The 23,873-nt window shown below is 43.2% G+C and overlaps 1 protein-coding gene across 5 annotated transcripts in view; it reads left to right on the top strand.

Annotated features, from left to right (window-relative positions):
- Nucleotides 1–22,961, top strand: part of Nr6a1 (nuclear receptor subfamily 6, group A, member 1) — a 175,852-nt gene extending 152,891 nt beyond the window's left edge. For 2 of the 5 annotated variants that reach the window (XM_013021520.1, XM_013021519.1), the window contains exons 4-10: nucleotides 661–716; nucleotides 6,486–6,640; nucleotides 8,506–8,730; nucleotides 10,071–10,325; nucleotides 18,398–18,519; nucleotides 20,001–20,153; nucleotides 22,381–22,485. In XM_013021520.1, coding sequence (XP_012876974.1) covers nucleotides 661–716; nucleotides 6,486–6,640; nucleotides 8,506–8,730; nucleotides 10,071–10,325; nucleotides 18,398–18,519; nucleotides 20,001–20,153; nucleotides 22,381–22,469 — 1,055 coding nt within the window. In that variant the 3' untranslated portion in view covers nucleotides 22,470–22,485. Of the gene's footprint in view, nucleotides 1–660; nucleotides 717–6,485; nucleotides 6,641–8,502; nucleotides 8,731–10,070; nucleotides 10,326–18,397; nucleotides 18,520–20,000; nucleotides 20,154–22,380 lie in introns of all 5 variants that reach the window. The other 3 variants (XM_013021518.1, XM_013021517.1, XM_013021516.1) reach the window with 2 other exon arrangements.
- The last annotated feature ends 912 nt before the right edge of the window (nucleotides 22,962–23,873 follow it).

Genomic DNA, 23,873 nt, shown 5'->3' with positions numbered 1-23,873 from the left:
AGACCTAAACCTAGACCAGGAGTCATAAGTACTTAATTTAAATGAAAATATTAGCTGGGCACCAATGGCTCACGCCTATAATCCTAGCTCCTAGCTCCTCAGGAGACTGAAATCTGAGGACCACAGCTCGAAGTCAGCTTGGGCAAAAAGTCCATGAGACTCTTATCTTCAATAAACTACATAGAAAAAGCTAGAAGTGGTGCTGTGGCTCAAGTGGTAAAGCACTAGCCTTGAGCACAAAGATACTCAGAGACAGTGCCCAGGCCCTGAGTTCAAGCCCAGGACCAGCAAAAAATAAATATAAATAAATAAATAAAAATATTCTCTAAATAGTCTCTATTTCTCCCTGGAATTTACCAAAACCTTCAGATGAGTCATCTTGGTGGGGTCTTTGTAACTGTGGGACTAGTCAACAATGGTTCATCTATTTTGAGCATATTGAATGTATTATATAGTATATATAGTATGTACTCAGTACTTTGGGGTTAGAAAGTATCTACTGCCTATTACATAGCTTGCAATAATAGAAAGAGTTCAGAAAGACCTTTGTGTTAGTCTTGGCTTCACCATTTACTTGTCTTATACTTTTAACCAACTAAGTTCTCTTTTTTGTGCATACACTTCTGGAAATTTGTTCTGACTGTCTTATTTTCTCTCCAGCTATCAGAGAAGATGGCATGCCTGGAGGCCGGAATAAAAGCATCGGGCCAGTCCAGGTGAGTTCTGGGCCCTGTTCCCTTCATCTATCCTAAATACTAAGGACATCAAGATGCTCCAATAATAGCTACTGTACAATACCCTTTCTTCTGCTGCTAAAGGGAGGGGACAGTATCTTTGCTTTCATTCCTGCAAAACTTCTTTTAGAGCTTGGGTGTGAAAATTCCTTAAAAGTTTAAATGTATAAGTTAATGGTAAAAGCTCTTCTTGCGATCCTCAACCCAAAGATCTCACAGTGAATTCAATTATGATTCTGACCCATCCAGGGGATTTTTCCTTGATCATTTAAGGTTGTGGATAGCTTGGCCTGGTTACTTAGCAAGATTACTTTTGCCCATTTCATCCAAAGATGTGTCAGCAGCATGTTCATTACTTTATGTAGAGTAGGAATAGTAAAACCTCACTCAAATCCCAGAACTCAGTCTGGTGGGGGGTGTCATATTTGTAAAGAGACATCATAGTCCTCTGAGATATAACAGAAGATGCTCAGGGAGTGCAGGACAAAGGACTACCGTCGAGGGGTAGAGATTCTGTTTGCTGACTGGAAATAATCAGGGTAAGATTCTTCAATCAGGTAAAATCTGAACTGAGATTTGAAGAAGGAAGAATTAGCTAGGGTGGGAAGCTAAACATCTTTTATTTATCCTACAAAGACTGTAAAAGGACCTTTGGGTATTAAATCCATAAAGTCTTTTCCAAGGTCAATGTTATAAACTTTTCCTCTAAGAATTTTATAGGGGCTGGGAAGTTGGCTCAGGGGTAGAGTACTTGCCTTGCATGCATTAGGCCCTCGGTTCAATTCCTTAGCACCACATAGGTAGAAAAAGCCAGAAGTGGCTCAATGGCTCAACTGGTGGAGCACTAACCTTGAGCTGAAGTGCTGAGGGACAGTGCCCAGGCCCAGAATTCAGGCCCTGCAACTGACCAAAAAAATAGGAAGAATTTTATAGTTTCAGGTCTTATATTTTAGTCTTTAATCCATTTTCAGTTGATTTTTATAAGAAAAGGTGAATTATTTTCTTGCATGTGAATGTAATTTCTGCAGCACTAATTGTTAGAGAGACTAGTATTTTCCCATTGTATAGTCTTAGCACGTTTGTTGAAGATCAGTTCATGTATTTATGAGTATATTTCTGGACTCTTTTTTCCCCCCACTGGTCCGTGTATCTTTTCTTATGCTAGTAAGAGGGTGAAGAATTTTGTAATAGATTGCAAGTGTATATGAAAACGGAATAAAGAATCTCAATGAAAGCTGTTGATCAAAAGGGGAATGAGAGTGCTAAGAAATAGACTCATTTGGTTGGTAGGTAAGATTAGGAGGAAGTTGGACTAAAAAGGAGGGTGAAGGAGGTTGAATACCATGAAAGACTATTTACAACTATGATAATAAAACATTGTAACCTGTTAAAATTGTTTTGGGGGAAAGGGAGCAAGAAAGAGTGGTAGCGAGGGGGTGAGTTTGAGGGAATTGCTGGTAAACATGTATGGAAAGGTAATGTGAAACTCCCCTCCCTATAGAATTCATGAAAGAAAGTAGGGCACCGGTTAGCTCATACCTATAATCCTGGCTACTCAAGAGACTGAGGTGTGAAGATCTCAGTTCAAAGTCAGCCCCGGCAGAAAAGTCCCCATGAGACTTTTATTATTGTAAGGGTGATGTTACAGTTATATAAGTCTCAGGGCCAATGCCCAGGCCCTGAGTTCAAGCCATACAACTGACCAAAAAAAGTAGGGGGAGGGGGAAGGGAATGTCATTAGGATTTTGATAGGAATTGCACTGAATCTGTAGGTCGTTCAGGATAATAGGTACCTTTTAACAATATGTTTCCAAGGATAATATGTACATTTTAACAATATTTTTCCAGTCTATAAACACGTTTATGGCTTAATTTCTTTCAGCAGTGCTGTACAGTTTTCAGTGTGCAACTCTATCATCCTCTTGCTGCTCTCTTTGATGTGATTCTAAATGGAATTGCTTTTTTAATTTCCTTTTTGGGTTGTATATTGATAATTTAAAGATAATTTTTCTCTCTTGATTTTTCTTTTTTTTTGGGGGGGGGCTGAACTCTGGGCCTGTGTGCTGTCCCTCAGCTCTTCAGCTCAAGGCTAGTGCTCTACCACTTGAGCCACAGCGCCACTTCTGGCTTTTTTCTTTTTGGTTATGTGGTGCTGAGGAATCGAACCCAGGGCCTCATGCATGCAAGGCAAGCGCTCTACCACTGAGCCACCTTCCCAGCCCTCTCTCTTGATTTTGATTTTGCAACTTTGCTGATTTTGTTAGTGCTAATAGGTATTTTTGTAGAATTTTTAGAGTTTCCTATATGTAGTATCAGGCCACTTATGGAAAAGATGAGCATTTTTTTCTTACAACTTTGTTCTCTTCCTTCCATTGCTACACCCCACAACTATGGGCCCCCCTCAATTGAATAGAAGAAGTTCTGTGTGAGCACCCTCTTGGTCTAGGAAAAGCTTTCAGTTCTTGATATAAGAGCTTTGGGCTTTTCACATATGGTCTATATCTCATTCTTTTTTTTTTTTTTTTTGGTTGCTTGTGGGGCTTGAACTCAGCCTGGGTGCTGTCACTCAGCTCTTCAGCTCAAGGCTAGCGCTCTACAGCGCCACCAGTGCCCAGCTTTATTTTGTTTTTTATATGCAGTAGAATATTATCTAGTGGGAAGAATCTTTAAATACTTAAGTGAAAAAAAATCTTGCACTGGGTGTTGGTGGCTCACGCCTGTGATCCTAACTACTCAAGAGGCTGAGATCTGAGGATCACAGTTCAAAGCCAGCCCAGGAAGGAAAGTCCGTGAGACTCTTATCTCAATTAACCACCAGAAAATGGGAAATGGAGCTGTGACTAGAGGTGATAGAGCACTAGCCTTGAGCTCAGAGAAAGTGAGCACTAGCTTTGAGCTTAGGGAAAATACTCAGGCACTGAGTTCAAGTCCCATGACTGGCCAAAAAAAAAAAAAAAAACTCTTGTCAATAGTATTTAATTCTTTCAAGTGTCCTGTGTGACCTACCTCATGTGCCTGATGTTCTTTAGTTTACTGTATCCCCAGACTGTATGGTCTGTAGAATTGCAGGCACTGAGCCTCAGAAAGACATATTTCACCTGTCATTGCATTTGACTTTTTGATCCTGGATATACCCTTTTAGTCTTTAACTCCTTATAGATATTGAGCAGAAAGCACTGTGATCTATAGCTTTTTAATTGTGCTTACTGTTTTTAGTAATAAAAACATGAAAAGATAGACTTGGTTGAGCACTATTCTGTGCCTTTTTTTTTTATAACTTTTATCTTGAATTAATCTTCCAAGGTCTGACTCAGACCTGTGAGCTCTTTTTCACTCTAGTGTCCTACAGGAGAACTGAAGAGATGATACTGTCTCCATCTTACAGATGAGGGAGCCAAGGTTCAGAAAGTTGGGGTGATAAGAAATGATGAGTGAAATTTGAACCCAGAATTAAGTACTCCCAACAGGTTCTGTCCTTTATTCAATGCATTAATTATTTCCCAGTGTCCTTTTAGACCCACAGGAAAAACAGGTATAGCTCCCAGCTGGAATAAAGTGCCTCTTTTCACCCAGCCCAAATCTTTTTATCCCCTCTATACTCTGGTGTTCACACTCCTCCTCCCTCCGGGAATGCAAACAATGATTTCAGAGTTTTAAGAAGCTTTTTTAAAACAATCCCTCCAATTTAATATTTAAACCAAATGATTTCAGATCAACCACTCAATTTATATACCGCCAATAGAAAGTTTTTTGTTTCCCCTCCCACATCCTATATGCTAGCTGGCATCCAATTCTGAATGTCCCTTTGTTATGACTCTTTGGTCATTCTAAAAGTGTCCTTCTGAGGCCATTGGAGCCAAAGAGTATGTAGGTTTGAGTCACACAAATTTAGAGAAGATACTCTCTTAGGTTTCTATAAGCACAACACATGGAAATTCAGCTGGCCCCCCTTTTTAGCATTTAGTCTCTGTATGCTGTGTATACACAGTTAGGTCCCAGACCTACATTAGGCCTTTTGTAGAAGTTTATTCACTGTATTATAAAGAGTACTGAACTGAGTACTCCCCCAAACTCTTGCCCAGATATGGGCATGCAGTGTGACCTTACGCAAGTCAGTTCAGTTAGGTGGGTTACAGTTTCTTAAACCTTTATTTTAATCAAATTCAGAATGTCATTCTTTCTTTAAAAATATGCAAATGTACTTTCTCTTTCCTAGGTTCCATCGTGACCAAAGTCTTTATTTATTTATTTTTATTTTATTTTTTTTTTTTTGTCGGTCATGGGACTTGAACTCTGGGCCTGGGCGCTGTTCCTGTGCTCTTCAGCTCAAAGTGAGTGCTCTACCTCTTGAGCCACAGCACCACTTCCGGTTTTCTAGTGGTTTGTTGGAGATCAGAATCTCACGGGCTTTTCTGCTTGGGCTGGCTTCATTTGAACCACGATCCTCAGATCTCAGCCTCCTTAGTAGCTAGGATTACAGGCGTGAGCCACCTGTGCCCAGCGTGACCTTACGTCTTATAGAGGATATTCTTTTGTGATATGTTACCATAAGCTCTGTAATAGTGACCCCCCCAAAAAAAAATTTGGTGATACATGCCTATGGTCCCAGCTACTCAGAAAGCTAAAATGGGAGGATTGTTTGAACCTAGGAGTTCAAGACCAGCATGGCAACATAGCAAAACCCTATGTCAAAAAAATAAATAAAAGCAAAAATATACATAGATACATAGATGTTATTGTCAGCTCTCTCAGTATTGATATGTGCTGAGCTCTTTCCTGAGTATTTGATATATATATATATACATATACAAACATATACATATATATATACACATATATACATATATATATATATATATATACACACATATACACACACACACACACTAATCCTCGCAAGAGTCCTTGGAGATGCCTATTAATCTGTTGTACTAATGAAGGAATTTAGGTTCAAGTAATTAAATGTCTTAAAGATGATACAACTTTAGTTTTTTGTTTTGTTTTTGTTTTTGGTGGTAATGGGCCTTGCACTTGCTGGGCAGGCTCTCTATCACTTGAGCCAACTACAGCCCTAAGATCATACAACTGTAAGTGGTAGCCAGGCGCTGGTGACTCATGCCTGTAATCCTAGCAACTCAGGAAGCTGAGATCTGAGGATCACTGTTCAAAGCCAGCCTGGGCAGGACAGTCCATGAGACTTTTACCTCCAATAGACCATTAGAAAAACCGGAAGTGGCGCTGTAGTTCAAGCAGTAGAACGCTGGCCTTGAGCTAAAGAGTGCAGGGTCAGTGCCCAAGCCCAGAGTTTAAGCCCGACGACCGACAAAAAAGAAAACAACCTGTAAGTGGAAGAACCTGCATTTGGAAAAAAGTAATCAAGATCTAGAGTTTATATCCTTGTCACTGTGCTGTTTTTCCTCTTCTAGGATACCGAGAATCTTGGGTGGATAGAAGAAGGACTTAAAATTCTGTCTTAGTGTAGTGATAAGAAGCTTTACAAAGGAGTCATTGAGACCTGAGGACAAAGAGGAGTATGAGGGACATATAGCCTTAGCCTTCACAGGAAAGTAGGGTCATTGGGCAAGGAGAAGGCAGGAACCAAGCTGTAAGAGTAGTGAGAGACCTGGAGTAGAGGATAGAGGAGAAACCTGGGTTTCTCCCCTAAAGAGTCCTGGGACTCTTACAAGATCTAAGTAAATTATCAGACCTAAAGAAGCATCCAGTCTAACATACATCTATTCCTTATCAAAGATATCTGAAGAAGAGATTGAAAGGATCATGTCTGGACAGGAGTTTGAGGAAGAAACCAATCACTGGAGCAACCATGGTGACAGTGACCACAGTTCCCCTGGGAATAGGGCTTCAGAGAGCAACCAGCCCTCACCAGGCTCCACGCTGTCCTCCAGGTGAGCTTTCTGGAAACCTGCAATGTCCAACTAGGGACCATCCATCTCTTGTGGAGAAATGCTGCCAGGCGTTCTCAGCTACCATGCCCTTGCTCCCACAACTTTTGGAATAGGGGCCAGGGGGGGTGTAAAGCCAGGTTTGCCAACATTATTTACTAAAGACTGAAAATGGCAGTGGTCTCTTCTATAAAGCAATAAAGAACAACAGCGTCTATGCAGCCATTTAATATAGCACTTTTCCTTTATAATTCTGGGCATCGGGTCCCTCATTTTATCACTGAAATAAAGCAAATCACACTGACAGTACTGAATTAAGTTACAATTTTTCTGACTCAAAAGAATCAGTGTCTTTAAAAATTTTAATGGATAATGAAGTTTTTGTTTTGTTTTATCTTAAGCCAGCCAAGTCTGCTATCGGGAAATACAAATTTAGAGGCTCTTGGTCCAACCATGTTACTTTCAGTTAGTTGTCAGATGTGAAATAGATAGTGCTTTCAGCTACCAAAGAAGGCTTTTTTTCCCCAGAAATCTTTCTTACAGGACTAGGACAGAAAAAACTTTTTTCTGTAAGATCCATATAGTAAATATTTCATTCTTTGCAGTCTCAGTGGTTTGAGTCTCAGATCCTCAACTCTGCTTTTAGTACTGCAAAGCAGTGTTCTAGTAGAACTTTATCAAATCAGATTTATGGGCTAGATTTGACCTATAAGCATCATTTGCCTAACTTGTAACTCAGTCATAGGAAACAGCACTAGGTAAAAGCTAGTTTTTGTGTGTGTGTGTTTGTTTGTTTGTGCTGGTCCTGGGGCTTAAACTCAAGGCCTGGACCTTTTTTTTTTGTTTGTTTGTTTACTCAAGGCATCTCATAGACTTCCTGTATATGCTTGTCTCAAACCACAATCCCCAGATCTCAGCCTCCTGAGTAAGAAGATGAATGTACACTATCGGCACCTGGCCTAGAGAATTTATTGAATTAATGGACAGCATAATTAGATTTCTTCAAGAAAGAAGAGGCAGAGAAGAATCTGCTTTCTTCATATTTAATTTTAGGTTTTAATTTTTATTATCTTTAAGTAGCTGTACAAAGGAGATGCCACTTAACAAAGAAGTTTATAAATGCAATGCATCTTGATCAGTGTCACCCCCTTCAACATTCCACCCTCCCCCTTCGATTTTAGGTTTTTATTCTGTTCAGCTGTTCCTTGGTTGGCTTCCTCCTCTGAAGAGATAAAGACTTAGGGACACGGGGCTGGAAAGGTGGCTCAGTGGTAGAGTGCTTGCCTTGCATGCATGGGGCCCTGGGTTCAGTTCCTCAGCACCACATAAGCAGAAAATGCTGGAGGTGGTGCTGTGGCTCAAGTATTAGGGCGCTAGTCTTGAGCTGAAGAGCTCAGGGACAGTGCCCAGGCCCAGAGTTCAGGCCCCACAACCAGCAAAAAAAAAAAAAAAAAGACTTAGGTAAGACACATACTATATTCCTTGCTAGGTGCTAGGTTTTATGTCAGGCTACAAAACAAACCCAATACCTGACTTAACATTTTCCTAGCAGAAAAATAATACAAACACTTCTGTCATCATTAGTGGTGACAAAAGACACCACTGCAAGTATAAATTAAAATCGCCTTAGATTAGTATTTGTAAAAATTCATCCAGCTAATATTTAGTTGATATCTATTTGTCCTGGAAGATCCTGAGTTAGCTAGTTATGATTTTTCTCATAGGTGAGAATGGAATATGTCTAATGGCTTGATGAGACATAAACTTAATAGTCAAACAATGTTTAAGCTACCTTCTAGCATGTTTCCTTTGAGTAAGCACTAGACCTGACATGGCTTTGACTAACATGAGATTTTTCTCTCCAGTAGGTCTGTGGAACTAAATGGATTCATGACATTCAGGGATCAGTATATGGGCATGTCTGTGCCTCCCCATTATCAATACATACCACACCTTTTTAGCTATTCTGGCCACTCACCGCTTCTGCCCCAACAAGCTCGCAGCTTAGACCCCCAGTCATACAGTCTGATTCACCAGCTGATGTCAGCAGAGGACCTGGAGCCATTGGGCACGCCCATGTTGATTGAAGATGGGTGAGTGAGCTCTGCCCTGCTTGACCCCTTACAATCTCAAAATGTGCCTTTTCTGCCCCATTTTCATACTTCAGGCTTTGAATGAGTAGAGGAGATAGTGATGACTTAAGCATCATAGAACAAATATGTGCTCATCTTTGAAAAGTGGTAATCTCATTATTTCCTTAAGCATCTTTCCTTGAGGAATTGGGGTTACTTTTCAGTGCCGATGGAATTGGGATTTAAGAGCCTTTGTTTTTGTGTGGGTCTAGGTAGACCAGTCGCTGGGATGGGTCTGAGTACTTCTGTGTCACAGATGAGCTTTAATTCTGGGAATAATTCTACATCAAGTCTAGACGTCTTAACAGAACATTCATGGCCCTACCTGGTGTGACCTATTGGCATCTCTAGCCAACATATCCATGCGTAGCCTGGTGGCATGTGAGTACCTTAAGTGCAGGCCTGAGTGGGTAGAAGAAGTTCTCAGTCTGCACTCAGCTCTACCTGACTAGATTATAGTTCAGCCACCCATTGCTGCATCCATTCCTTCTTGGGCCTCGAGCATAAGGTCTTGAAATATTTGATCTCCCTGAAGGTATCCTGAAATCCTTAAGCTAGACTCCAATGTCAGAATAAGGGACTCAGATATCTATTCAAAAGGTCACACAAAGCCTTTATATATTAATGTCTGAGTAAATGGTGAAAAGGACCTTGAAAAGAAAACTGTCCTCCCCTGCCTTGAGTTTGTTACTTCAGAAGCCCCCTTTAGGCCAGAGCTAAGAAAAGTTCTGTTTCTTCCATCCAGCTATAGCTTAAAGGAAGGGCTGAGCAACTCTTCCTGAAGTTACCACCAGGGGGTGCAGTGAGAACAGGAAAACTTGGTCTATTGAGACTGACTATTCAGTCAACATTTGGGATGGGGAGGCTGGGCATGTGATGGATTGAACTTGAGGGTCTAATGCTTGCAGACAAGTGCTCTACCACCTGAGCCACACCACAAAGCTCATTTTTATTCTGGTCCCAGTATTGAGTAGGAACCAGGTCTACCCCATAGGAATTTTTATTGCTAAAAGTAGGGCCAAACCAAGTGACTAGGGATCTCTTTTAAGACATGGAATGCCTTGAGTCATATTCTTTGATAAGTTTTACAGATGTTTAAGCTGCTTTTCCTCTCAACAATCTTTTATCACCAGAACTGACCCTGAGCTTTTGCTGCTGACTTTAGTCCTACCCTTTAATAAGAAAATCGAGTTTTAATGAACCAGAAATCTTGGGTCAAGGGCAAAGGGCCCACAAGGACATAGTGCCCTCAAGAGTACCCTCTGACTAATGGAAGTGGCTTTCTCCTGTCATACCCCCAGATATGCTGTGACACAGGCCGAGCTGTTTGCCCTGCTTTGCCGCCTGGCTGATGAGCTGCTCTTTAGGCAGATTGCTTGGATCAAGAAGCTGCCTTTCTTCTGCGAGCTCTCAATCAAGGATTACACGTGCCTCTTGAGCTCTACGTGGCAGGAGTTAATCCTGCTATCGTCCCTCACAGTTTACAGCAAACAGATCTTTGGGGAGCTGGCTGATGTCACTGCCAAGTACTCACCCTCTGATGAAGAACTACACAGGTGAGGGCTTCTGGCTAGGGAGGAAATCACAAGCAACCAAACCAGTGTCATCCCTTGCAAGGTGGGCTTACCTGGTCCTCTAAACAATGGGCATTAAACTATACAGGCTGCCACTAACTAGCTTTGTGCACTGGCCAAGTCTCTGATTTTCAGGTTCTGAATCTACAAAATAAGATGATAACAGTACCTCCTCAACAAGGAAGGAATAAATGTTGTCAAACTTAGCATAGCACTAAGCTGTCTGGATTAGTGGCATAGATAATGTGTTTAAACTGCCTCCAAGGTAGGAGGGTCTAAATTGAAGTTTACAACCCAAAAGACCTAGAAATCATTCTGTTACCTGCTATATGTCAGGCGCTAGGCTAGATACTTTATAGTATTCTTTCTCACAGCTTCCAGGATGTGCCATTGTGCCTATTTCATGAAAGAAAAAAAAATGGAGAGCTATCTCTTGAGGGTTTTTAGATTTGGATCTAGAACCTAGATTTGAGCATACATCTGCCTGATTTCTGTGCTTCAGTTCTTCCAGACATCTGAGGTGTAGAGAGATTAAGCCTGAACAGGTGTTCTACCAGAGCCAGGCTGACTAGCATCCTTTTTTAACCTCCCACTCTAGAATGTTCTCTCTTCCTCGCTGCTTCCATGACCTATCCAAGCACTGTTTGGAAACTGTGTTTTCTGACCCCTAAATCATGGTAAATGAGCTGACTGCTTTTCTGATTTATTAATTTAGTCATACGAAATATCTTTATACCTTAATTCATATTTACATACACTTCAGTAAACCACCTGCTATGCAGCTTAAAATAACAAAAATCAGAGGATTTTAGGGCACTCAGGAGGAAAGAAGAAATGCTAGAGAGGGTAGAATGCCATAGCTCCCTTCACAAGACTAGAGTGCATCTCCTCCTTCCACCCAGTCATCATGGCATCAAAACAAGATAATGAGGCCTTTAAGGCCCCTTTGCTCAGCTGAGCCAGGGGAGTGTGGGTCTTCCTTGGTTTTCTAATATTTCCTTCTTAATGATGTTTCCTGCCTTCAGGATGATCTATAAAGACAGTTTTTAACCCAGCTGACAGTCTTGTAAACAAAGCTAATTTTGTAGGTGACCTAACCCTGTGACTAGAATCTCTAATTTATTGTTTCCATCAAATTTCTGTTTCCAGCTCTGTCACTATGGGCTGAGAAGATGTTCAGATAGCAAGCAGCCTGCTCTGATGTTGAAGTTTGCAGAACTAGCTGAAGGAGCCCCAACTCACTACCTGGACTTTCCTAGTTTAGTCTGTGACTGTCTTCAGAGTCAGCCTTTGAGCTCTGTTCCTTGTAGCCTGCTGTGTCTTCCTGGGCCCCTTCTGCAGGTAGTCAGGGAGCGCTGGTAGTGCAGTGCTGTTTTGAGAACGCTATCAACCTCAGCCCCAAGATCAAGGCAGGGGCCAGTACCAGCTGAGTTAGGATGATCTAAAACTGCTAATAGAGTAATAGTCATTACCCTCATGTGACTTTGTACATTAATTTAAAAGTCCAGTTCTTCATTTGCACTAGCCACATTTCAAGTGTTTCAGTAGCCACATGTGGCTACTAACTACTACATTGTTCAGTGCAAATATCAGACATCATCTTTATAGAAAGTTATCTACCATGTTGCTTCTGAGAAAATGTTTTGAGAATAAGAAATGGGTTTGTTGTTTGGATTCTCACTCTTCTATGGAGCCCATCAGTGGAAAAATAAGAGTTAAACTTCAATATGCTAGACCTGCCATGGCCATTTTTTGAGCATCCGTTGTGTGTTTCAGGACAGGCGGAGCAAGTGTTGCTGGTATTGCAGATGATGCAGACATCATTACTTGCTTGCTTGTTTGTTTGTAGTACTAGAGATTAAACCCAGGTCCTTATACATATTAGGCCATTACTCACTGTCACTGAGCTAACATCCTCAGCCCTTTTCCATTTTATTTTGAGACAGTGTCTTCCCAAGTTGCAGAGGTTAACCTCTAACTTGAAATCTTCCACCTCATCTTCCCAAGAAATTATTACAGACATGCACCACCATGCCAGATAAATGTGGTCAGTGTTCTGTTGTTTAGTTTAGAACAAATAAGCAAATAGAAGCCTTCTGACCCCCTCACATACAGCCCAGGGTCGTCTTAGTAGTTGTATGAAGGACTAGACAGCACAGACGAGGGAGCAAGGGCTCTCCTCAGAGAATTTGAGGAAGCCATTACCACAGGAACAGGTATTTGAGCTGCATCTTGAAATGGGAATTTTCTCTTTTCCCTTCTTTGGTTTTGTTTAGTTTTTGTTTGAATTTAATGCCTTGTGCTTCTCTTCTCTTCTCTTCTCTCTTCTCTTTTCTTTTCTTCTTTTCTTCTTTCAGCTCCTGGGGCTTGAACTCAGGGCTTGGGCACTGTCCCTGAGTTTCTTTTATACTTAAGGCTAGTGCTTTATCATTTGAGCCACAGTGCCACTTCTGGCTTTTCTGAGTAGTACATTGGAGATAGGAATCTCACAGACTTCCTGGCTGGGCTTGCTTTGAACTACAATCCTCAGATCTCAGCCTCTTAAGTATCTAGAATTACAAGCATGAACCACTAGCGCCTGGCTTCTGTGCTTTTTTGAGATGCACTGTACCCTCTGATTCATGCCTCCATCCTTTGCACTTGTTTTTTTTTTTTTTTTTGGTCTGGTCGTGGGGCCTGAACTCTGGGCCTGGACACTGTCCCTCAGCTCTTCAGCTCAAGGCTAGTGCTCTACCACTTGAGTCACAGCGCCACTTCCAGGTTTTTTTCTTTTTTGTTTATGTGGTGCTGAGGAATCAAACCCAGGGTCTCAGGCATGCAAGGCAAGTGCTCTACCACTGAGCCAACTTCCCAGCCCTGCACTTGTAATTTTTGAGATAAAGTATTTTTCTTTCCAGGCTCTAGCCTTGACTACAGTCTTCTTCTTAGATCATGCTTCAACCATAGCTGGGATGACAGCATGCCACCTCACCCTGCTTCCTCTGTTGAGATAGGCTTGTGAGCTTTTCTGCCCAGGCTAGGAGTACAGTCAGTCTTTCACTGTGATAGGTGTGCACCCCTGCGTCCATCTATTGATAAAGGAGAGGTCTTGTGAACTACAAAGAGAGAAGAGGAAGTATATGATAAAGGCAGAAATTAGGGGAGAAGTGACAAGAAATGAAAGTACAGAGAAGACAGAATTTGCGTGTGATTTTGTAAATGTTCATGTCATAGGAAGTTGTTTTGTTGCTGCTACTGTTGTATTGCTGGTACAGGGTTTCAACTCAGATCCTCATGCTTGCTTGGCTTGCTCTCTAGCACTTGAGCTATGCCTCCAGCCCAGTATTTTGCTTGTTAGTTTTGGAGATGGGATCCCAAGGACTTTTCTGCCTTACTCTGCCTTGTCTGGCTTCAAACTAAGAACCTTAATATTTCAGCCTCCTAAGTAGCTAGGATTGCAGGTGTGATCCATCAGCATGTATGTAAGGACTCCCGTGGATGGGTTGCATTTGAGGAAAATTTCTTTCTTTCTTTTTTTTTTTTTTTAATCAGTTGTGGGGCTTGAACTCTGGGCTTGGGTGCTGTTCCTGCACTCTTCAGCTCAAGGCAAGCTCTCTACCGCTTGAGCTACAGCACCACTTCCAGTTTTCTAGTGGTTTATTGGAGATAAGAATCTCACAGCCTTTCCTGTCCGGGCTGGCTTTTGAACCGCGATCCTCAGATCTCAGTCTCCTGAGTAGCTAGGATTACAGGCGTGAGCCACCGGCACCCAGCTGAGGAAGATTTCTGTGGCTGAGAATAGTTGGTTATGGACAGCACTAAAGCACTTAACAAAGTTGGAGGCTGTTCTGTAGTCAAGTAAAATACAACAAGGCCTGGGCCTGGCAGCAGTGAGGTAAAACAGACAAGATAAGGCATAAAGCTAGAGATGAAGCCAGCAGGACTTCTGTGAGTGGGAAAAGTTATGGTTGGTTGCTGGGTTAGGGGGCTAGGTGGGCACCAGTTATCTTAGCCAAGATAAAGTCACTGGGAAGAGCAGAGTTTGGGTATCTTTGAGTCTGAGGTGCAACCAGAAAGCTATAGGCTAATCACTGTCAAACATCCCCCTCTGCTGAAGCCCGGGTGGGAGTCTAATTGGCCATAGCTCTTTCCTCCCTTGCTTGCGCCTGCGCTCCTCCCACTCCCCCACACAGCCTTTCCTTCTTCACAACTCTTGAGTGTGAGTGTTTGCCATCAGGAAAAGGTTTTTCCCAGATGATGCATGGCCATTTCCTTTTCTCTTCTCAAATAGTGAGTTAAATTTATGGGGCCCATATTCCTTAATCAGACTATTATCAGACAGTGAGCTGGACGAATTTGATTTAAAGCAGATTGTAGCACCAGCCAGTGACTGCTCCTGCCCTAATCAACACTCCTTCACTCCCCAGAGAAGATACTTTGAGCCAGATGGACTTTAATGGGCACTTCTGTCTCAGGAGCATTGGTTTCCTTTGACCAAACTTCTAAAAGTTGTCTCTAGCTTCCAGCCTGTCCCCTGAAAGGCTCAGGAAAGGCTGGCTTTCTTTCTTTCTTCCTTCCTTCCTTCCTTTCTTTCTTTCACTCTCTTTCTTTCTCTCTCTCTTTTGTCTCAATAACAGAAGTTAATAATATGTAATGCCAATATTATAGAAGATTTACTGCACCAAATTTTATCTTCAGTAAAATATATGACTTTGTTTTGTTCTGTTTTGTTGAGACAGGGTCCCTCTATGTAGTTCAGACTAGCTTCAAATTTGCAGTCAAATTTGCATTGGCCCCCCCAGGTGCTGGGGTTACAGCCATGATCCCCACACCTAGCTTACATATACTACTTTTTTTTGTCAGTTGTGGGGCTTGAGCCTGGGCACTATTCTTGAGCCTCTTTGTGCTCAAGGCTAGCACTCTACCATTGGAGCCACAGTATCGCTTCTGATTTTTGAGTAGTTAATTGGAGGTAAGAGTCCCATTGGACTTTTCTACTCGGGCTGGTCTCGAACCACAGTCCTCAAATCTCAGGCTTCTGAGTAGCTAGGATTATAGGCCTTAGCCACCAGCGCCTGGCTCATATATTACTTCTTGAGTCCTCACTGCCCTTATATGATATTGGTGCTGATATGAGCCCTGTTCTGGAGATAGGGAACTTAAGGTCAGAGAGATGAAAACTCAGAGTTACAAAGCTAGAAAGAGATGGTGTTACTCTCATCCAGGTCTGTTATGTTCCAGAGCCTGGGCTCGTCACTGTTTATCCTATACTATCCTAATAATAATATTTGTTATTATTATTATTATTTTGCCTGTCATGGGGCTTGAACTGGGCACTGTCCCTGAGTTTGGTTTTTTTTGTTTTTGTTTTTTGCTTAAGGCTAGCATTCTACCACTTTGAGCCACTGTGCCATTTCTGGTTTTTAGGTGGTTAGTTGCAGATACAAGTCTCAGACTTTCCTGTCCAGGTGCTTCAAACCATGGTCCCCAGATCTCAGCCTCCCAAGTAGCTAGGATTAGAGACTCATCAGCACCTAGCCTATACTAAATTCTTACTCTCCCAGAGCCTTCTCCAAAAGGGTTGACTTTCTAGAATTTATCCTGGAGCTGCATTCTGACTTGCCCTCTTGAAGTCAGTGTGTGGATGCTAAGATAGCATTTCCTTGAAGCTTGTAGCTGATGACTACATTTAGATGAATGGGAAGGGGACAACTGGGCCTCTCTGGCCCTTAATGGGATATAACTTACACGATGTCGGCTTCAATTGCTGACTAAATGCTCCAGTGGTTTGGGGGATCCTGGCAGGAATGTTTTCCTTGTCCTAGCATGCTTGTGTGATAGGAACCTAGAAGAAGAATGGGTGTGTTTGTCCAACTTTATAGCTTTGAATGCTGATAATTTGTAGACAGAATACAGGGGCGTTAGAACAGTGGAGTGGGCAGATGTGGAGGAGGAACGGCTGCAGGGAGAAGGCAGGCCCATGAAACAGAGAATAACTTTGTTTATCAAGGGATGGGATGTGGGTGTGGAGGGAAGCTTTGTAGCCAAGCTGTGAAGACTGAGTGGGGGCTTCTGGGCTTCTGCCAAGCCCTACCCACCACCCCACCACCACCACCAGTATCAGGGGTTCATGATGGTTGCCTGTTTTAGGGAATTTGGAACATTGTGATGTGCTGCCCCCAAGAGAGCAGATCTGGGGCATGTGCACAACCAAGTACTTGAGAACTGCTTTGTGTCCCCAGGTCAAGACTTAGCCAGGAACGAGTTTGGCAGTGATGGCTTGGTGTCTGGCTGATAGCCACACACCTGCAGATTTTGTGGTGCCAGAGGGAGTACTTGGGAGCAAGGAGTGGCTGATTAAGGGACATAGCATTATCTTTACCTGCTACACTGTTGGGCCACCAGATGAATGTCAGTACTGCTCTCCTCTCACCTCCTCCTCGTCTCATCCCCGCACCTCCAAGATAATAAAGCCCCTTTCTCTGGTAGCCAGTAGGTACTAAATGTGGAATGTTCTTCACATCCAGCAGCACAGAGCCCCTGGCACCCAGTCAGGCCTAGGCCCTTGACTGGATGTTGCAGGAACACAGAACTCCTGAGGTTCTCAGTTCCTGATTGGAACTGAGAAATGTACAGGACCAGCATGGACAGTGTAGTGCTTGGAAAGGCTGCTAGACTCAAAATCAGAAAGCTTCCCCCCAGCACTTCTAACTTCAATGTAACTTTGAGGTGATGTCACCTCTTTTTCTGCTGGGTGATAGGGAGATTTAATTGTAAGAAAGCATGTGAAAGGACTTAGTGATAGAAACCAAGGTGATTACCATGCATATACAGTTTAGGATTTATTGGAAGTAGTCAATAGACAATGTTTGTGGGAAATACTTGATACAATGACAAGTAGGGTTGTTGGAGTGGTTATTCAATATGAATTTGTCTGTCATCCAATCTGGGAAACTATTAATTGTAAACACCATTGGGCCAGGCACAGAGTTTTGAGTCAGCTGTCATAGCTCAAATCAGCAAACATCCAGGTAACTCTACTTCTGGTATAAAGCATACTCACCATTAGTCCTTGGGATAATCTGACTTGGGGCTCATTTGCCTACCATTTGTTCTTTCACGAAGAAGCTCACTTTTAGTACAGAGAAGGGAACATGTTCCCCTATAGGGCTCATCCCTATAGGGATGAAATACCAATGCTTCAAGGAGCCCACAAAGTTCCAAATTCTAATTCTGCTACCATCTAGCTGTGGGCTGGTGGAACAGATCCCTCTTTGAACTTGAGTTTCTCACCTATACCTCACCTGACTCATGGAGTTGAGAGTTGGAAGGACATAAGGCACAAAAAGTGCCAGCGAACGCTAGCATGGTGTGGATTCAGCACCTTTGCTTCCCCACCTTGAGTGAAGTCAGGGATGCCAGTATCTTTCATTGTCTGTATCACCTGCGCCCTGCTGGAAACAGTGAACCTAAACAAATGCAGCTGGCAGCATTTTCAGCATTGTGGCAGAGGCTCCCATAGAGTCACCATGGCAGCTGCCTTTGATACGGGAGGCTCATCTCAACGAAGTAGTGTCTTAATGTTGTCCTAGTTCTACTCATTTACATTCCAAACCTCCTTTGGCTCTTGGGTAGACCAAGCAGGCAAACATTGAGGAGACTCTCAAAGCTTAAGGGAACCCAAATGACTGTCTCAGAGTTGCACAGCAATCGAGGGCAGAGCTGGACGTGAACCTGGATTTGCTTGACTTTACCTGACCTTGGGGAATATCAGTTTACATGGACTTTTATGTTGATGTTGTTATTGGTTGTGGGGCTCGAACTCAGGGCCTCGACACGGTCCCTGAGCTCTTTTGCTCAAGGTTAGCATTGTACCCCATTTACTTCCTATTTTCTGGTGGTTAATTGAAGGTAAGAGTCTCCCAGACTTTCCTGAATAGCTAGGATTACAGGTGTGAGCCACTGGAGCCCAGATCAGCCTCTTTTTTAAAAGGAGTGAACTACAGGAGCTCTCCACCTCTTCTGACCTCTGCTTATATCACAACCTCTAGGTAAAGTCTGTGTCTCTTTCCCAGATTTAGTGATGAAGGGGTGGAGGTGATTGAGCGGCTCATCTACCTCTACCACAAGTTCCATCAGCTAAAGGTCAGCAATGAGGAGTACGCGTGCATGAAAGCAATTAACTTCCTAAATCAAGGTGAGTGGCTGCGGGGTAGAGGCCAGGGCTTCTTGCTGTTTGTTTTTGGCAGTGAGCATTTGCCATCCTGTTTGACTCTCCCCTTCCCAGCAGCACGGTCTCACCACACAACCCCAGTCTCCCTCGCCATCACTCTCCCCTTTACAGTGCAAGGAATACTTTGGATTTTTTTTTTGAAACCTAAATGCCACAATCTCTATAACTCATAAAGGAAGGAAAACTATTTGCTTTGTTTAGTCAGTTTTAGTGCATTTAAACCCAGACACCAAGGACAGTACATGCGTCATTTAAAATATGTACCAAGTTTACCAGCGACTGAAGAGCAGAGTGACTGATGAAACTGTTGGAGATAAGGTTCTGTGACAGGCCAGCAGTGACTCTGACGCCCTGCAGGGAAGAGTGGTGATGCACACAAAGTTATACGTACATAGCAAGCCTGGGTTTTCATTAGAAGACTGCCAGATGTGATTTATGGGGCACATTACTAACAAAGTGGCACTTAGGTGCGGTTGGTTACCAGTATAGGATGGAGAATTGGTATTCTTCTCTCCAGAGTAGTGTGTGAGTGCCCTACATTCAGAGTGGAACGGGGCGGTTCTGTATCCTATGCCATTGAAAGTGCTCTCTTCCCTGTGCTTATTTACAGTCCAGAGACTCTTGATCCCCTCCTCTGTGCCACTCTTCCCCACCGTCCCCACTGGCCAGGCCCCTCCTCATTCTGCCTCTTCACCACTGGTGCATTCATCTCCCTTAGCTAAGCCCTGTGCTGGGCATTAAATGTACATGTTGAAAAAAATGAGAGCCCAGGTCTTCCAAGAGGTACACACTGACGGTGGGTGGCACATTAACTGGGCTTCATGCTGCGGGACATCGGTAGCAGCCTCTTGCAGGAAGAGAATTTTGAGCTGGGCCTTAAGTATGATTTATGTAGAAAATACTTTCACTCATGTCCAATATGTTAAAAGCATGTGAGTAGATAAGTAGATAGAGGGCTAAACAAAGACATCTTACGAAAAACAGGAGGCACAGAGGACATTGGAGATCGTGTGTGTGTGTGTGTGTGTGTGTGTGTGTGTGTGTGTGTGTGTGTGTGTGTGTGTGTGTGTGTGTGTGTTATTTGAATGTGTAGTTATCAGCAAGGTTTCTTATTGGCTATAATGGGGAAATTGAAAAATATTGTAAAGGGTAAGGTTAGAAAGATTTGTTCTGCTTTTACTGGTGCCTTTTGTGCCATGTCCTAGACTTGTAGCTGGGTGTGAAGTTGAGAAAGATAGCCTAGTTCTTAAAGGGCTCAGTCTAGTGAGAAAACTTATATTTTCTTCCGTTTTATTTCTCTCCTATGTTTAGAGCTTAATTTCTCCATATCAGGAAAACAAAAGAGCCTGTGTTTAGTAACACTTCATTGAAAGATGGACATCTTCGAGAAGCTGGTGTTTTTCCACACCAAAAAGCCCCTCCCATCCCTGTTGTTGTTTTTACAGATATCAGGGGTCTGACCAGTGCTTCACAGCTGGAGCAGTTGAACAAGCGATACTGGTACATTTGCCAGGATTTCACTGAATATAAATACACGCATCAGCCAAACCGCTTTCCTGATCTCATGATGTGCTTACCTGAGATTCGATACATTGCAGGTAACATCCGGGTCCTAAACCTGTGCTTCTCTTACATGGTAGAGGGAATGAGGCAGTGTTTGCAGGATTCCTGGTCATTGCAGGCCCATCATCAACTGCATGAAACACTCAGAAAATTTGTTTTATAGGGGGGGGTGTATTTTGTTTCTTGTACCAGGGTTTGAACTAGACAGCCACTCTACAATCTACCACTGAGCCACACTCCCAGCCCTTTTTTTTTTTTCTGTAGTGTTTTTTGTTTTGTTTTGTTTTGTGCCAGTCTGGGGCCTAGGTGCTGTCCCTGAGCAATTGGGCTCAGGGCTAGCATTCTACCACTTGAGCCCAGGCTGACTGAACCTAGATCCTCAAATCTCAGCCTCCTGAGTAGCTAAGATTACAGGTATGAGTCATGGCTGCCTGGCTTCTGTCATTAATTTTTTGATAATATTTCAAGCTTTTACCTCATATTTACTTCTACTAAGCTAGGATTAAAGGAATAAGCCCATGATACCTAGCCCATTAACTTGTTTGTTTGTTTGTTTTTGTTGGTCGTGGGGTCCGAACTCTGGGCCTGGACAATGTCCCTCAGCTCTTCAGCTCAAGGCTAGTGTTCTACCACTTGAGCCACAGCGCCACTTCTGGCTTTTTTGCTTATGTGGTGCTAAGAAATGGAACCCAAGGCCTCTTGCGTGCAAGGCAAGTACTCTCTACTGGCCCCTTTTGTTTTTTGTTTTGTTTTTTGTTAGTAGGGTCTAGCCAACTTTTTTTCCAGGCTAGCCTCAAGCATTGACCCTCATATTTGAGTCTCCCAAGTAGCTGGAATTACAGGCAGGCACCACTACATTTGTCTTTGTTCTCTGTAAGAGAAGAGAAGCTAACATTTCTTATGCCCCTCTTATGTGCAAACCCTTTGGGGATTTATTATCATTCAGTCTCAGAATAATCTCTGCAAAGCTGGTGGCTGGTATAATTATGGCCATTCTATGGACAGAAAAACAGGCTCAGAGTATCTGAAATTAACTTCATTTTCTGAAGTACATGATATATGAATTGCATTTCACTTGAAGAGAGAAGTTCATTTCATAGTGTTGTTCACAGGCTTTCAGGGACTGGTGTCTTTAAACCTCTGTGTTGTGAGGTCCTATGCCACTTCTGAGGCTCTGGAGATTTAATAGGTCCATTTCAATGAAGAATCTTGGCTTTTACGTGCTGTTGCTTTGCTTCATATAGTAAAGAGTCCTGTTTGTAGTTGTTCCATGTTTGCCAAGGTGACTGCTAGACTGGAATTGTGCAAAATTCACCAATACAGCTTTACAGGAAAAACTGTCATTCTGACAAGGGGATGTGAAATTGTTTCCTCTCTTTCTTGGGCCACAGAGCAGTATTGCTTAGGTGGGCCCAACCTGGCAGCACTTGCAAGTCACCTGGAAAGCTTTTGGAAAACATCAGTGTGTGGGTGGCAACTCCAAATAGTCGGATTATTTGGAATCAGTCTTTGTTAATTGTTCCCCGGACTCTCAGGAGCTGACAGGGAAAAGAGCCTGTAAAACTCCTTTATCCCTGAGTGTCTCAGATTTATTTGTCTCTATGACTCCTCCCCTTTCTTCTTCAGTGCTTTTGGAAAGCAGTGCTTTACAGAAAGCTAGTTATATTCGTTGTGAGTCTCGTATGGTATTTTAGCTTGGCAGGATGACCACTCACATTCCCTGTCTATAAAATGGGAGCAAAAAGTAATATCAGCCGGTCGCCGGTGGCTCACGCCCGTAATCCTAGCTACTCAGGAAGCTGAGATCTGAGGATCATGGTTCAAAGCCAGCCCAGGCAGAAAAGTCCGTGAGACTCTGATCTCCAGTAAGCCACTAGAAAACCGGAAGTGGTGCTGTGGCTCAAGCTGTAGAGTGCTCGCCTTGAGCTGAAGAGCACAGGGATAGCGCCCAAGCCCAGAGTTCAAGCCCCACGACCGACCAAAAAAAAAAAAAAAGTAATATCCGGGAGAACTAGGAAAAGTTAAATGAGATAATACTCAGCATCGAGTAAGAGTTGTAGATACTAGTGCATAGCTCCATCATTAGTCTCCTGAGAGCACAGGAGCAATATCAGGACCTCATTAAGCCTTCATTTCACCCCGACCGTGTTCCTGGCATGACCCTGCCCCAATCTCTCAAGATGTTCTCCCTTCACAAGTCCAAGTAGAAGCAGGTTCGCCCTCCACTAGTGGCCACTGCTCACTCTCCTCCCTTTTTTCCAGGAAAGATGGTGAATGTGCCCTTGGAGCAGCTGCCCCTCCTCTTTAAAGTGGTGCTGCACTCCTGCAAGACAAATGTGGTCAAGGAATGACCTGCCCTGCACCCGCCTCAGGACAGGCTCTAGAGAAGAGAGCCAGAGAGACCAAGATGGATGCCGTGGAGTCCTGCCTCCATAGCAAGAAGAGTTTTTGTTTGTTTGTTTGTTTGTTTAACCTCATTTTTCTATATATTTATTTCACGACAGAGTTGAATGTATGGCCTTCAACATGATGCACATGCTTTTGTGTGAATGCAGCAGATGCATTTCCTTGCAGTTTACAGAATGTGAAGATGTTTAATGTTACAGTGTTGTCATTGTTTAGAGATAGTTCTTTTGTATTTTGAGGGAGAGTGTGGAACGAGCTGAGATGACTATTTCCATGATGTTGACAAAGACGACTACCTCAATGGAAGCGGGGGTGTGACCATCCCTATTTCTTCCACATTTTCTCAGCAGACATACACTTGTCTGTCAGAGAGCAACTGCCTTTTTCTAGACTTGTCAGGTGAAAGTACACCAAAGGGGCAAAGTGGTGGGGGGTGAGCAGGCATTTGGAACAGGGCCAGAGATAGGGGCCAGCCATCCTTCTTCCTTGGAAAGCATGAAAGTTGAGAGTAGGACTCAGTGGCCAAATCTAAGGCAGATATACTTGCACTCAAAGAGTCTTAAAAGCAGAGGCTCCCTATTTCCCACCACTGCCAGTCTGTAGGCCTTGCCTACAGCTCCCTTAGGACTCACACCTACCTAGTTTCTTTACATAGATTTACTAAGCCCTACCTTCTACAGACCCCTTCCCTCTCTCTCATAAATTTTCCTTTCTTTCAGCTCTTAGATAAACCAAGCAGATAGCCATGTTTTGAGTCTTGGTACCTACTACTGATCTATTCTCCTTTATTCTCCTTTTCACTTGGTAGAGGGACAAAGGCAAGGAGTATTTAATAAATGCCCTTTGGATTTCCCTGTTTCTCTCCTAGAGCTGTACTGAAACTACCGTCTCCTTTTGTAAGTGGAAAGGGCACATCTGCTGACCAGAGATTTTATTCCTCAGTTCTCTTCCAAGTCCTCATCTTTCCAAAGTAAGATTGAGTTTGCCAGGACCCCAGGAGAGACAGCCCAAGGCTCGGAGTAGCCCAGCTACCCCCCTTTGAGTGTCATCAGTGGCCTGGCATGGCGAGATCCGGAGGACTGGAACAGAAGCCCCTGAAAGGGAAGGGAGCTTTAAACTACCTCATGTTCCTAAGGGTCCTGGCCGCTGCCACTCTTGATACGGCCTGGACCCTTGTTCTGTCACTACCTGCTCCACCTAGTCCCTCAAGTGTTCCTGCTCCTCTTGGTTTTGCCAGGGCTGCCCCAGGTTTGTCTTGGAGCTAATTCAGGTGCTTTACCCTTCTCTGCCTTAATACAGCAGTGGCTCCAGTTCACACCCTTCTGCGGCTAGTGGCCCAGACATCCTCA

This window comes from Dipodomys ordii, unplaced genomic scaffold (assembly GCF_000151885.1).
Source record: "Dipodomys ordii isolate 6190 unplaced genomic scaffold, Dord_2.0 Scaffold55, whole genome shotgun sequence".
Classification (NCBI taxonomy): domain Eukaryota; kingdom Metazoa; phylum Chordata; class Mammalia; order Rodentia; family Heteromyidae; genus Dipodomys; species Dipodomys ordii.
Note: the sequence above shows the minus strand (reverse complement) of the source record. Positions and strands in the feature narration are given on the sequence as shown.